The sequence below is a fragment of the Cetorhinus maximus genome, chromosome 1, assembly GCF_964194155.1.
Source record: "Cetorhinus maximus chromosome 1, sCetMax3.hap1.1, whole genome shotgun sequence".
Lineage (NCBI taxonomy): Eukaryota > Metazoa > Chordata > Chondrichthyes > Lamniformes > Cetorhinidae > Cetorhinus > Cetorhinus maximus.
Window position 1 is genome coordinate 85,509,598 of NC_135879.1, and position 16,362 is coordinate 85,525,959.

The window sequence follows — 16,362 nt, forward strand, 5'->3', positions numbered from 1 at the left end:
CCAACTGGTCCAACTGGCTCCACAGTGAAAAGAACCTCATTTTGAATTTGTAAGGTGAAAATGCTTTGCCTGGTGTTTGGTTAAATCTATGGGTTGCTGTTGCCTTAATGGAGATTAGTTTGAGAATTTAAAAGTTATGATAGTAGTAATTTGTAGCCATGTGTACATATATGTTAACATGTGTAAATTTATAAAATGTTTCATTTAGTTTAATGTAAAACCTGAAGAACCAGTGGTTCAATTCCTGAGTTTAGAGTCACATCTCAAACATAACACTTAAAATTATTGGTTATGATAATCCTGTGGGATTTTTAAAAATAGCTCCACTTTACCAACTGCATCGGTCATAGCAGGAGGTTCAGAGCGACCTCACGTTGGCACACGAGCTGCCTGTTGTCTCTGCAGGCTCCTCTCAGGGCGCTTACATTGACGGCAGGAGCTCCCCCACCCCTCTGTTAGTGACCGTGGCATCTGATGAGGCTGCGGCGACTGGGGAGATGCCAGCTGTGGCACTGGCCACTCCCTCCCAGGCGGGGCCAGTATGGGCTCCACTGGCCAGAAGACGACCGTCAAGGTCATCAAGGCCAACAGGACAGCAGAGTCAGCAGGCTGTCTCCAATGCCGGTGCCAGCGATGGGGGAGCACCTAGACGTACCATCCATAAATGTAAATTTAAAGCACCCTAAGCACGAGAGGGACTGGTCACGGGTGATCTTTTGTTCCCCCATTTTGTTTTTCTTTTTTTTTTAATGGTGTGACTACCAGCACCGGTTTTTTTCTGTTCATGACTATGTTAGTTCTAACTAAAAATTAAATTTGCTTTTGTGTTTTTGGCTTGAGTATGCTTCACTTATTTTGTAGTTGCACGTTAGACCAGAATGTAATGCTGGACGTGGGTGGCTCGAACCTTTATTGCACAGGCACTGAGTGTGTCTTGGGGGCCAAGGAAAGGGTCACTTCTGCGATCCATGATGGAGGTGGCAGCCTTGGAATGAGGTGGTAGCTCTTATTTGGCAGCCTAGCTGCAGGAGCATTGGATCAAGGCGTCCCTGGTGTCCCTGCCTCCCTGGAGGTTACCGAGGTCTGGCCCCATACCTTCAGCATTCTCCTTACTGGGATCCTCGACTCAATACTGGGCTCATCATCTGTGGCCTGTGCAGCTGCGTCAAGATCCTCTTCCTCCAGTGGGCCCCCCTCTTGCCAGTGCCAGATTGTGCAGAGCGCAGCATTCAACCACTATCAGTGACACCCACTCTGGGAGGGGTATTGTAGTGCTCCCCCTGAATGGTCCAGGCATTGGAAGCGGATATTGAGCAGACCTATGGTCCTCTCTATCACTGCCATTGTGGAGCCATGGCTCCTGTTGTATTGCTGCTCAGCTGGGATAGCCCTTGTCACCCAGCAGCCATCCATCCAGTCGGGCTGGAGCGACACCTGGGAGTGTCTGAGGATGTACACATCATGGAAGCTGCCAGGGTACCTTGCACAGCCTTGCAGAATCTGCATCCTGTGGTCACACACTATCTTCACATTCACAGGAATCTCTTCCTGTTGACGAAGGCACCCAGCTGACCCGCTGATGCCTTGATGGCCACGCATGTGCAGTCAATTGCACCCTGGAGGAACATGGAGGAACCCAGCAATCACTGCAAAGCTTCTGACTTGCTCGGCCTGGCTGGCCTCGTCCACACATAAATGAAGGAAAGTCAATATCCACCTGAACAGAACTTCTGTCACCGGCTTGACGCAACTGTGGACAACTGATTGGGACACTTCACAAAGATCCCCCACTGAGCCCTGGAAAGAGCTGGAGGCATAGAAGTTGAGGGCCACTTTGACCTACAGAGCCACTGGCATGGGGTGTCCACCCACACAGTTGGAGCTGATCTCAAGCCCGAGCATCTGGCAAATGGAGGTCACGGTCTATCTTGAGAAGCGAAGCCTCCTTCGGCATTGCACCTCAGACATATTGAGGTGGCTGCATCGTTGTCTGTAAACCCTGGCAGCAGGATTATGGCATCTTCTGCAGTCCTTTCTGCCTTGGACTACCTGCTGGCCCTTGTGCCTGTGCCTCTCCTCCCAGAGGTCCCTCCCCTGGAAGTTGCATTGGGACACCTGGCCTCCTCTCCCTTCTGCCCCTTTCTTCCTCCTCAGAGGAGGTGCCTCTAGTGGAGACCACAATCCCCATTACCAGGGTAAGGGAAGGTTGTCTGATACTTGGAAGGGTCCACATTGTCCAAATCCTCAGGGGCCTGGAAGACACCAATGAGTCCAGGAATGAAGCCTGGAAGTGCTAAGAATGAAACGCCCAATCAGAGAATAAGCTGTCAAGTCTCAATAAGGCACCAGCAGCAAGCTATCTCCAAAACTCTTCATCATTCACACTGACAATGCTGCTGACCTTTCTTAACTCACCCGTGGATGAGGTTTTGCAAATTGTGGCCTGCCCGTTTTGCCTGTGCAACGAGTGAAAACTTGCACGGGCAATGTTAAATCGCCGTCAATTGGGTTGTCAAGGGCCTTAACTGGCCTGTTAATTAATGGTGGGCATGCCTCCAACTCCCACACATGCCAACCGAGCAAAATATCGCACATCATTTTACACTCGAATGGGTCGGGCGCGCGCCCGCCTGTTCAGCGAAAAACTCTGTCCCATGTGTTTTACTATTGCCTTAGCAGAGGTGTAACTGGGAGTTAGATTAACTAGGGGAGCTAGGAATTATCATAGAAGAAATTTGTATGCTTATGTATGTGCTTAAAATCATTTTTTTAATTAATAAAGGTCAATTTAGTTTTGTAAGGAACCTATACGATTCGGTGGTCTCATTACTACTGAATTCAAGGCACGTATCTCGAAATAAATACAAATTGTAAAATAGTTGCGGCAGTTGTTTCAAGTTTCCTTCTGGGGTTTGAACAGCTCAGCATTTACCATCCACTATGCCATAACACTCACAAAGGACTTCTAGACTTGCTCCAACCACAACGCACCTCCCTTTTAAGAGGTACAGGCTAACTTTAAGCAATGCAGGTTAACTTTAAGTAGTGCTGGGCACTAACGATATCTAGTCCTCTGCTGATGCATGCAGCCAATCAACAGCATTGTCAGTGCGTACAGGCTGCATATAAAAATGGGGCAGAATTTTACGTTCCGCGGGTGAGCGCAAGACTGACCTGAATGGGTGTAAAATTGTGTGAGATGACATCAGGCGAGCATCCCGTTGTCATGCGCGGTATTTTGTAGGCGGGCACCAGCAATAGTCGGAAGGGTGCCCACTGACAATTAAGTGAGCAATTAAGCCCATTAAAGCCACAACTGTCAGTGGTTTTTTTGTGGCCCGTTGAACCTTACAGTTGGCGGACGGGCGAATCAGCAAGGTGGCCTCTACATTTTTGATGAAACCTCATCCAAGGTTGGGACAAGAACATAAGAAGTAGGAACAGAAGTACACCATTGGATCCCGCGAGCCTGCTCCGCTATTCAATGAGATCATGGCTGATCTTCTTGTGTTTCAATTTCCACATTCCCATCTACCCCGATAACCTTTGGTTCCCTTGCCTAACAAGAATCGATCTAACTCTGCCTTAAAAATATTCAATGACCCCGCCTCCACCGCCTTCTGAGGCAGAGTTCCAAAGTCACACAACCCTCAGAGAAAAAAAATCCTGCTCATCTCTGTCCGAAGAGGGAGACCCCTAATTTTAAAACAGTGTCCCCTAGTTCTGGACTCACCCACAAGAGGGACCATCCTTTTGAGTCCACCTTGTCAAGGCCATTCAGGGTCTATATACTTCAACTGAATCACCCCTCAGTCTTCTGAACTCGAGTGGAAACAAGCCTAGCTTGTCCAACCTTTCCTCAAAAGACAACCCACTCATTCCAGGTATCAATCTAGTAAACCTCCTCTGAACTGCCTCCACTGCATTTACACACTTCTTTAAATAAGGAGACCAAAACTGCACACAGTATTTGAGATGTGGTCTTACCAATGCCCTGTACAACTGAAGCATAACATCCTTACTTTTATGTTCAATCCCCTCTCATAATAGTAAAGGATAGCATTCCATTAGCCTTCTTAATTATTTGCTGCATACTAACTTTTTGTGACTCATGTACTAGAACACCTAGATCCCTCTGCACCTCAGAATTATGCAGCTGTTCTCCATTTAAGTAATACTCTGCTTTTTTTGTTCTTCCTGCCAAAGTGAACAACTTCATTTTCCCACACTAAATTCCGCTTGCCAGATCTTTGCCCACTCACTCAACCTATCCATATCTATATGAGGCAACCTCCTCATGTACTCTTCACAACATTCTTTCCCACCTATCTTTGTGTCATTTGTAAATTTAGCTACCATGTCTTCACTCCCCTCATCTAAGTCATTGATATAAATCGTAAAAAGGACCCAGCACAGACCCCTGTGGGACGTCACTCGTCACACCCTGCCAATTCAAAAAAGACTTATTTATGCATACTCCCTGCTTTCTGCCAGCCGGCCAATCTCTATCCATGCTAATATGTTACTCCCTACACCATGCGCTTTTATTTTCCATAATAAGCTTTGATGGGCACCTTGGGTGCCTTATCAAATGCCTTCTGGAAATCCAAGTACATCTACAGGCTCCCCTTTATCCACTGAGCATGTTACTCCTTCAAAAAACTCCAATAAATTGGTTAAACATGATTTTCCTTTCATAAAGCCATGCTGACTCTTCCCGATTGCCTTGAGCTGTTCTAAGTGCCCAGCTATAAACTCCTTAATGATCGATTCTAATGATTTCCCCATGACAGACGTCAAGCTAACTGGCCTATAGTTTCCTGTTTTCTGCCTCCTTCACTTCTTGAATAGAGGGTTTATATTGCCTTGAGCTCTAAGGGCCCAGCTATAGCCTCCTTGATCGATTCTAACAACATCCCCATGATAAGCGTCAAGCTTTTGCTGTTTTCTGCCTCCCTCCCTTCTTGAATAGAGGGGTTATATTTGCTACTTTCGAGTCTGATGGAACCTTTCCAGAATCTAGTGAATTTTGGAAAATTAACACCAGCGCATTGACTACCTCATTAGCCACCTCTTTTAAGACCCTAGGATGTAGTCCATTGGGACCCGGAGACTTGCCAGCCTGCAGCTCCATCAATTTGCTCAGTACCGTTTCCCTAGTGATTTCAATTTCACCAAATTCCTCTCTCCCTTTCACCTCCTGATTTGCAGCTATTACTGGAATGTTTTTTGCATCCTCTATAGTGAGTACAGAAGCAAAATATTTGTTCATTTCTTCCACAGTTTCCTTATTATCTACTATTAACTCCCCACTGTCACTCTCCAGAGGACCAACACTCGCTTTACTTACTCTTATCCTTTTTAAATACCTGTAGAATCTCTGCTATTTGTTTTTACATTTCTAGCTAGCTTCCTCTCATACTCTAATTTCTTTCTCCTGAGGGAGAATTTTCTCCCCGTCGAGAGGGTTGGGCAGGAGCGGGCATGGGCGATCGGCTGGGAGCCATCATTTTACATGGGCGGGCCAATTAAGGCCCGCCCAGGGTGACTTGCACCCGGAAGCACTGGGTGCTCCCTGTGCGGGCGGGGGGAATAGGCTGAGTCGGGGCCTGCGCTCTTTTGCGTACATATGCGCGAAAAAGCGCAGAAATCTCCCTGAGGCAAAGAGCTGCCTCAGGAAGATTAGTTTAAGTTCCAAAAAATTTAATAAAGGAAAAATAAAAATTTTAAAAACATGCCCCCTCATGTGAAACTGTCACATGAGCTGGGACATGTCTATTCATTTTATTAAAAATTTTTACAAGACTTTAAAAACCTTCATGAAACCTCATCCCACCCATGGATGAAGTTCCATGAAAAATAGGAAGGCCACCTAGGTTCTTCGCCTGTCCACCAAACTTAAGGTTGGATGGGCAGCTTAGTTTATTGTTTTAATTGATAGTTAACTGGCTTTAATAGACCTTTGACGGTTCAGCGGGCACGCAGCCGACTTGGGTATGCGCCCGCCGAACTGAAAATATGAATGATGCGCGGTGACATCAGTACGCACACCCAGCATCACTGCGTGTCATTTTACGCTTCGGTGAGTGGGCTCCACCCCTGCTTGCTGAGCCAAAGATTCTCCCCCGGGTCAACCTGGTCTGCCGTTCTTTATATTTTGGCCACTCATCTTTGTAGAGTTGTATGGTTTTTCCTTAAGTTTGGTGCTTTCCTTAACTTCTTTAGTTAACCACAGATGATGGGTCCTCCCCTTAGAATTCTTCTGCATTATAGGAATGTACTTATTCTGAATACTCTGAAATAGCCTCTTAAATGTCTGCTACTGCTTCTCTATTGATCTATCCTCTAGCCTAGTTCCCCAGTTCACTTCAGCTAGCTCACCTTTCATCCCCACGTAGTTGCCCTTATTTAAGTTTAAGATACTAGTCTTATGCCCACTCTTCTCCCTTTAAAGCTGAATGTAAAATTCAATCATATTGTGATCACTGCTACCTAGGGGTGCCTTTACCCTGAGGTCATTAATTAATCCTGTCACCTTACACGATACCAACTCTAATATAACCTGATCTCTGGTTGGTTCCAGAACATGCTGCTCTAAGAAACTATCTGGAAAGTATTCTAAGAACATCTCATCCAGGCTATTACTGCCAATCTGATTTTTACAGTTTATATGTAGATTAAAATCACCGATGATTATTGCCACCCCTTTATCACAAGCATACGATATTTTATCTTGAATACTTTGTCCTACACTATGGCTACTGTTAGGGGCCCTGTAGACCACTCCCACTAATGACTTTTTCTCCTACTATTCCTCATCTCCACCCAAACCGATTCTACATCCTGATCTCCTAAACCAAGGTCATCTCTACCTAATGCACCAACTCCCTCTTTGATTAACAGTGCTAGCCCTCCACCTTTACCTAGCTTCCTATTCTTCTTGAATGTCATGTACCTCTCAATATTAAGGACCCAATCTTTGTTGTCCTGCAGCCGCATCTCTGTAATTGCTATCAGATCATATTTATTTACTTCAATGTGGGCCATCAATTCAATTACTTTGTTATGAATGCTACACGCATTTAGTTAGAGAGCTTTCAGTTTTGTATTTTTGTTACCTTTGTAATATCCAGGGCAGAATTTTGCCGTCGGCATGCGGGGGCGATCGCAACATGCGGACACATTAAATAATATGCGATGACGTCGGGCTTGTGTCCCGATGTCATCGCGCGTCACCTCAATGTTTCGCTTGGCGCACTTGCGCCAGATGCTGCGCACCTGCCGGACTGTCAATGGCCTATTAAGGCCATTAAAGAAGAGGATTATCAAAGGATACAGTGGGATATAGATCAGTTGGAGACTTGGGCAGAGAAATGGCAGATGGAGTTTAATCTGGTCAAATGCGAGGTAATGCATTTTGGAAGGTCTAATACAGGTAGGAATTATATAGTAAATGGCAGAACCCTTAAGTGCATCGACGGGCAGAGGGATCTGGGTGTACAGGTCCACAGGTCACTGAAAGTGGCAACGCAGGTGGATAAGGTAGTCAGGAAGGCATATGGCATGCTTGCCTTCGTCGGCAGGGGCATTGAGTATAAAAGCTGGGAAGTCATGCTGCAGCTGTATAGAAACTTGGTTAGGCCACACTTGGAATATTGCGTGCAATTCTGGTTGCCACATTACCAGAAGGATATGGAGTCGTTGGAGAGGGTGCAGAGGAGGTTTACCAGGATGCTGCCTGGTCTGGAGGTTATTAGCTATGAGGAGAGGTTGCAGAAACTCAGATTGTTCTCACTAGAGCGACGGAGATTGAGGGGCGACTTGATAGAAGTTTACAAAATTATGAGTGGCATGGACAGAGTAGATAGTCAGAAGCTTTTTCCCAGGGTGGAAGAGTCAATTACTAGGGGACATAGATTTAAGGTGAGAGGAGAAAACTTTAGAGGAGATGTGCGGGGCAAGTTTTTTACGCAGAGGGTAGTGAGTGTCTGGAATTCGCTACCAGAGGAAGTGGTGGAAGCAGGTACGATAGTGGTGCTTAAGAGACAGCTTGACAAATACATGAATAGGATGGGAATAGAGGGATACGGACCCCGGAAGTACAAAATGTTTTAGTTTGAATATGGCAGGCTTGGAGGGCCGAAGGGCCTGTTCCTGTGCTGTACTTTTCTTTGTTCTTTGTTCTAAATAAGTCATTAAACTTGTTAAGAACACTGTCCCTCCAACCTTAAGGTTGGTGAGCAGGTGAGGAGCCCAAGCGGCCTTCGCGTTTTTTAGGAAACCTCATCCACAGGCGGGATGAGGTTTCCTGAAGCTTTCATAAAATAAATAAATAATTTTTCTTAACTTCACAAACATGTCCCAGCTCATGTGACACTGTCACATGAGGGGACGTGTTTAAATGCATTTTTACTTTATTTATTAAAAAGTTTTCTACTCTATTCAATCTCCCGGAGGCAGCTCCATGCCTCAGGGAGATTGCTGCGCTCTTCCATGCGCATGTGCGAAAGAGCGCAGGCCCCGGCTCTGTCTCTTCCCCCCGCCCGCACAGGTAGCGCTGAGCGCTACTGGCCGCATGTTACGCTGGGCGGGCCTTAATTGGCCCACCTGGTTAAAATGGCGGTGTGCAGCTGATTGCGGGTGGCAATCGGCTCCGTGCCCAACCCTGCCTGCTCCCGCCCAGCTCGCCCGCCATAGGAAAAATTCTCCCCTTGGTCTTGACTGTTGGTGTATTCTTAGGTGTTTCTCTCTGTCCCTTGCTGCCATTCTTTGAACCTCATTTCTCATTTACTATTTTGCTCTCCTATCTTGACTCTACACCTTGAATTACTACCTCTACCCAAGCTTGATCCCTCACCCCTCTTGTTTAGTTTAAAGCGGGGACTAAATCTCCATCAGAAAATAAGATAAAAAGAAATATCTGGGGACAGCATTTTTATGAGGTATGCTTTCAGGTGCTTGATTGTGCTGCATGGGCATTTTTTGCAGCTTTTTTGTGCTTTATTTTATTATTTGCAGGTCTGCAGCTTCCTGAGGGAGCTGTCAGCCTTCAGGGAGCTCTCGTGAAGCGCTCACCCGCGCCCGCGGTGACATAGTTGCCTGCCCTCTTCCCGCCCCACCCCGGCAGTGCTGAGCTTTTCAGCATGCATTTGATGCTGGCTGGCCGTTAATTGTCCAGTCAGCGTGAAATCGAATCTGGGGTCCAATCGCGGTCGGGGGCATTTTCCTGACCACTCTCAGGCCCGCCGAATGCGCGTGCCCGACAAGGGAAAACTTCAGGCCCATGACAATGAGCAGGCAGCACTAAGATGCTGAGTTTCCTGTCAGGGTAATTGTGCATCGTGATCCCTGCATCAATTTTCAGGAGCTATCCAACTTAGCCCTAAAATATTTAACAGAAAAATAAGGACATTTATGTTTTAATAATGCTAACATGCTTACAATTACGATAAATTTGCCTTAATTAGTGGATACATACTTCAACATATCATTGTTGTACCATTAAATATTTTGTAACTTAGAATGAGCCGACAGTTACTACTGTTGGATTCAGCAGAAATGAAGTATTATCTGTAAACATTTGAATTCATTTTACTTAGCACACATAGCCCAAAGAAGAACATGTTTACTAATTTACAAATGGAACTCCTTGAAGTAGGAAAGAGTTAAACATGTCTGAGGCTCGCTTGAAATGAGTAAAAAAAAGACAGTTGTGAAATAGATAATTGAAATAAAACATTATTTATTCTTGCAATTTCTTGGGATGATGGAGAGCAGCAGGGGAGTAAAGATGCCTCAATGTTGGCTGAGCTTTTGATCAGTTTTGTGACATGCACTTAGCGAACTCTGTGGGGGTGGTGGAGGTGGTGGGGGGGAAGCCAAGCCAAGGAAATTAAACTTCCATTGTCTCTTCATAATAACTCAGTGCAAGAAAGACATCAAGCCAAAATAAATCCATAATTAAGAGCATAGCAATTTACATCCAATGCGTGTTCCCAAAAAAATCTTGCTTAATGTGAAAATCAGGAAATGCTGGTTAAGAACTGCATATGCTCAGTTTAGTAACAGGAACACTACCAAACAACTAAGGCCAATGAATGATGCCAAAAGTAAGTAATTAGGTTTAACAACTGGTAGGAGGGAATCAAACCACAACTATCATGTATATAATCTTATTATGTATAGTTGCTCATTAATCACTAGAAACCTTTTAATCCTTGCTCAAAAAATATATTTGAAGCGTTTTTTCTCTTTATTCATCCATGATACCAGAAAAATCTATATTAATTGGAACTGAAATATGTAGGAATATTCAGAAAAGCAGTAGGATATTCAACCCTTCGGCCTGCCCCGCATTCAGTTAAATCATGACTGATCTGAACTTATTCATGTCAACTGCAGAAAATAATACTTTCAGTCTGGAATAATAATAGCCCCAGAAGATGCTGCTGATTAATTATTTGGAAAAAAATGATTTGAACATATTGGCTAAAAGTGGGTGTCATGCTGCAGAGGGTTATCAATGTAGGAAGATGGCTCACATACCAGAAATACTTACCTTGCAGTAATCTAAAGTAGCCATAAATTCATAGGACCCAAGAGACAACTCTGGCTTGTCATAGTGATCCAGCCTTCTACCAATGTGGTCCAAATGTTGAAAGTAGAACGGAGGGACTGAAGAGATAAAAAAAATATCCAAAACAATATTAAAAATATCTTCAAAAAAAAGCACATAAAGAACAAGAGATTGACATTTATCTGTCAGATTGCACTTGCGCTTTAACAACATGCTTCTTCTGCATCGAAAAATTAAATTTTCTGTGAATTTATAATAACACAGACAAAGAAAATACGCAAAGGTGAATAGCAGTTGTTGACATACAATTGTGTTGGTTAATTTATGAGCCCAATGAGCTGACTTTATTGCAAAGTCAACCCACTTTATTAGATATTGTTAGAATTTGGTGGCTCTGATATTTCCAATCCTTTGAGATCCATGTTTGACAGGTTTTATAGACTCCCTCAATGCCCCTCCAAAAAAATTTGCCTACCCTAGCTAGCCTGACTGAAACTTGACTCATGTTACATAAGATATGGTTGACCCTTTTTGCCCTTAAGGCATCCCACGAACAAATATGAAAAAACAAACCCACTTCAGGAGGTAGTTTTGCCTTCTGGCTGTGGGGTCAGTGGCAAAGATAAAGCTCTGCAGCTACTGGCAGCAATGACATTGGGTCTGCCTATTTGATTCTGGAAATGGGACTCAAGAAATAAAAAAGTTGTGAATGCAACTTTATAGTAACTGTGCAGTGTTGACAGCAGATTCATCATTAAGGGAACCAACTCTCAAACAGAATGCTTTAATTGATATTAATATGGCACTACACTAACAGCCCACTGAATTTTTGACAACACTAAACAGTGATGTAATTGAGCAACAATTTTATATCTGGCTGGATATCACAGCCTCCTGCTGTGCGTGTTTTTGGTGGCGGGGGTGCTGCACGTAAAATGTGTCTGCTGGCTAGCTCACCATCTTCCTGCCCACCCCCAAAAATCACAAGATGAGTGGGTGCCGAAATCGGCAGCCCACCCACCACATTTAAATGAATAATTAAAGGTCAATTACGTTTGTTGGCAAGCTTATTGACTGGGGTAATACACTGCTCATGTCATAATACAGTTGGTATGGAGGCGGGGGTGGGGGGAGGGGGGGGGGTGGCAGGTGGGAGTGGGCGGGCCATTGTTTTGTGGCCTAGGTGAAAAACGGTGGGAAGGGGTACACCTCATTCAGCAGGAGGGGGAGGGGGATGTCCTGTTTCATCAGGGATAAACCACCCCCCACAACATGACATTCCCCCTTCCTTCCTCACTGCCTGCCCTCCAAAAGATGCACTCCACACCTACTCTCCCCCATCCCAGGGCTCCTAGATCCCTGCCCATCCTAAAAGCCCAAGACTCATCTTTCTGTGGCAGCCATCGCTCTCCTTCGTGCTCCTTCTTGCATGTGCCCACTACTGAGCTCTAGAGCTGCCGGCCAATCTGATTGGCAGACAACTCTTGAGGGTGGGTCTTCCTCCCCACTGAGGGGCAGCAGCTCCACTCTCATCTAGTTTAACCCACTCCCGGTGTGTTATAGTTGCGGGGCGGGCCACTTCCCGATGTGTCAGCCAACTTTCCTTCTGGGGACAGGGGGAAGCAAGCAGTCCACCCGGATGCAGCACACCATTTCTGACACAAGTCTCCTGCCTTGCACTGCAGATTAGTATATCACCGGGTAGGGTTATTCCAATCTTCATACTCAACCATTCAGTCTGAAGCAATTGAAACTTTACTATTCAAATGGGTGCTTCTTTTGGGTTTTTTGGAAAAGAAACCTGAATGCATGGTGAGACCTGTCATTTGGGATAGCTCCTGCTTTTAAAATACTTTACTGCTGGTAACTAACCAGATAGACACTGATGGACTGGCAATTCTTGCAGTTCACAAATGCTACTGAATTGTTCACAAGGGTGTAATCAATAACCCTCTGGAGCTTTAAAAATTCTAGCAAGCTAAATATATTGCAGTGTTCTATCATTCTGCTGTTGCTTTTTCACACAATAGGCTGGAGCACAGAAAGTTATAGGAAGATTTGATAGATGTTCATGAAATACTTAAGAGTTTAGTTGGAGTGAATTGTTAACGACTATTTCCTCTAGTTGAGGAGTTAGTCACCAATCTAAAAATATTACTGAGAAAGTGAGGAGAGGTTTTAGGAGAAATTTCTTCATGCAGTATATTTCTGGACCTTTGCAAGGAGTAATCTGGGTAGAAACCAATGAAATTGTAATGGAAAATTGGTCAACAATTTGAATCAAAGAGACAAAGGGAAAGATTGGGGCAATGGAATTAGCAATGGATTCCTCCAGCAAAAGCCAGTACAAATTTAATGGGTGGAATGGCTTCCCGCTATGTTGAAAATCTCTACAGTTACTTAGTGAGAGAAACCATGATGTACAGCATGTGAAGAATTGTAGAACAATGTAGCACAGAATGGTAGAACACAAATTTGGATCCATGTTGAGAGTTTCTGCTGTTAGCTATGTTATCATGCAGGGGCCATAAGAAGGAAAGAAAAGTTGGAGGGCTTGTCATATTATCATTCATCTGGTAATAGTACCCAAAGAACAGGTCTCCAGACTGTTTTCTTAATGAGGAAAGGTATTTGGCATATAGGCAAAAGAGAAAATAAGAATTAAAGAATAATTATAAAGGTTAAAAATAAGTTGCAAAACAAGAATGAAAACTAGAAACAGGCAGAATTATGAATAAAGATGTAGCATAATTAGGAATATGGAGAGGGTACTGAAACTGGGAGAGAAATATCAAAATAATCTGAGTTGGCAGATATCAGTAAGAATGAGAACTGCATTGAGGAAGAAATTGCAGAAAAGTGAGGTAGTTAAATGCCATGTGAAGGAAATCTAGACAGTTGCTACCAGGTGGCAAAAGAATGGTTGGAATAACACTACAAAATATTCAATCCACCTCAGTGATACATTGAAGCTTCTTTTGTGAATTTTGTGATGTTTATAGTGTATATGCACATATATACATAGCTATAAGGTGCAAGACTGCATTCCACCACACAGTGACACAACATTCCCTACCAGAAAATTTTGACATCATTTTGCAGTCAACAGTGTTCAACAGGCATCTTATTGGCTCATACGTGGTAATCTGCATTCAAAGTGATCATTTAGCCATCATTTGCCATCCCAAGTAATCAAATAGTGATTAACTGATATCATTAGTGATCAGCTGACATCAAGTAAAACCATACAAAACTCAAACAATATCATTTGTGATCATTTAGCATCATTTAATTGCTTTTGAAATGCTCAGAAGCATTCAACTGACATCAAAAGTGACCATAGGGTTTGTTTGTGATGAAAAATTCTAAGTTATAACAATGAAGACAAAATTTGACTAAGGTTCAGACATCCGCTGACATCAACAATATTGTGCCAAGGCTTTTTCTAAATCCCAGTTGTATGTTATGCATGTATTGCGTAGATTGTTTAAAATAAGGTCAGTGCACAAATCAGTAGTGGCGATGCAAACATACTTCCCTTTTCCCCTGCACTTGCAATTTTAAGAACTCCTTTCCAATGACGAAAGTTTTGTCCCATCTCGTCCATACCAATCAGACCCCTCCACACCAGCTAAGAAGCCTTGACCAATCACGTACCCAAGGCAGTAGCCCACTGGACTCCTAGCAAAGACATTTCACATCCTTCTTTTTCAGAATGATACTGGTCCCATTGAGTCTAACATACATGTAGCATAAGCTTTATAGGCATAATTGATGCTTATCGAGGGGACTCACATTCAACTTTGGTATTTTTTTTCCAAAATTATCATGGTGGGATGGATATCAAGCCAGTTAATACCTCGACTGTTAAGAAGTAAAACGATGGTATATTGTGTAAAGTCATTTTCCCAATTCCTGTATATGAGTGACCATACGTTTGCACATAGCTGATAATACCTCATTCCATTTCACACAGAAAAAAAATGCCTGGAAATAAAATAGTAATGCACTTGGAGTTAATTTACAACTATATGTTCCATGTTTTTTAGTTTTTCATTAGAAGTAGATTGGTTCAGCATTCAAAAATATCCCAAAAAAGCTCTGGAAAGTTCAATCTTGAGGATGACAAATCAATCCCTGCAAATGGTTCTGTAAAGCTGCTCCTCCCATCACAGGCTGTTTCTCTCCTTCACTTACTGCTGATAGGCTCACTAGTAAGATTATCAGCAGCAAACACAGAGAGAAATAGCCCCCCAAATGGAAGAGCACCGAACAGTTGGAAGGGTAGTGGTGGTGATGCGCAAGGCCCAAGGACTGGAGTAGCAGCGGTGAGTGAGGCCTGAGAATCTCAGCAGCAAGGTTTGAGGATCAGGACAGTGGCAGAGAGTGTGGACCAGAGCAGCGGCGGTGAGCGTGGACCGGAGCCGCGGCAGTGAGTGTGGACTGGAGCAGCGGCGGTGAGCGTGGACCGGAGCAGCGGCGGTGAGCGTGGACCGGAGCAGCGGCGGTGAGCGTGGACCGGAGCCGCGGCGGTGAGCGTGGACCGGAGCCGCGGCGGTGAGCGTGGATCGGAGCAGCGGCGGTCAGCGTGGACCGGAGCAGCGGCGGTGAGTGTGGACCGGAGCAGCGGCGGTGAGCGTGGACCGGAGCCGCGGCAGTGAGTGTGGACCAGAGCAGCGACAGTGAGCGTGGACCGGAGCAGCGGCGGTGAGCGTGGACCGAAGCAGCGGCGGTGAGCGTAGACCGGAGCCGCGGCAGTGAGTGTGGACTGGAGCAGTGGCGGTGAGCGTGGACCGGAGCAACAGCGGTGAGCGTGGACCAGAGCAGTGGCAATGAGCGTGGACCGGAGCAGCGGCAATGAGCGTGGACCGGAGCAGTGGCGGTGAGCATGGACCGCAGCAACGGCGGTGAGCTTGGACCAGAGCAGCGGCGGTGAGCTTGGACCAGAGCAGCGGCGGTGAGCGTAGACCGGAGCAGCGGCAATGAGCGTGGACCGGAGCAGCGGCGGTGGGCGTGGACCGGAGCAGCGGCGGTGAGCATGTACCGGAGCAGCGGCGGTGAGCATGGACTGGAGCAGTGGCGGTGAGCGTAGACCGGAGCAGCGGTGGTGAGCGTGGACCGCAGCCGCGGCGGTGAGCGTGGACTGGAGCAGTGGCGGTGAGCATGGACTGGAGCAGTGGCGGTGAGCGTGGACCGGAGCAGCGGCGGTGAGCTTGGACCGGAGCAGCGGCGGTGAGCATGGATCAGAGCAGCGGAGGTGAGCGTGGACCGGAGCAGCGGCAATGAGCTTGGACCGGAGCAGTGGCAGTAAGCGTGGACCGGAGCAGCGGCGGTGAGCATGGACTGGATCAGCAGCGGTGAGTGTGGACCGGAGCAGCGGCGGTGAGCATAGACTGAGGAGTGGAGAATCGGTGGTGAAAGAGGCTGCTGGGTTGTGCGGGAAGCAAAGCCAGGAATGGGAAGCGAGGCCGGTGTGGGGAGGGGAAAGGAAGTGAGGCCAGGGAGAAACAAGGCTGGGGGGAAGGCGAGGCCAGGAGAGGCGAAGCTAGGCGGAAGGCGACGCTGGGCAGGAAGGGCTGCAAAGTGGGAGAGTGGCTGCGAGGCTAATGAATGCTTTTGATCATTAATTAATGGTTTTGAGTGCAAATGATTGCTTTTGAACAGTAATGATCGCTTCCACAAATTTACCAAAGCTCAAAAGCTTCTGAGCACTTTGATGACTTCTGAGCAACCAAAAGTGATCAAAAAAATTCATGATGATTTTGAAGATGGCAATTGAGCACTTC

The 16,362-nt window shown here is 45.6% G+C and overlaps 1 protein-coding gene across 1 annotated transcript in view; it reads right to left on the reverse strand.

Annotated features, from left to right (window-relative positions):
• The window catches only part of sec24d (SEC24 homolog D, COPII coat complex component), a 244,257-nt gene that overhangs the window by 88,641 nt on the left and 139,254 nt on the right, over positions 1-16,362 (reverse strand). Inside the window, exon 10 of the mRNA XM_078543241.1 lies at positions 10,559-10,674. Within this exon, the coding sequence (XP_078399367.1) occupies positions 10,559-10,674 (116 nt within the window). The remainder of the gene's footprint in view (positions 1-10,558; positions 10,675-16,362) is intronic.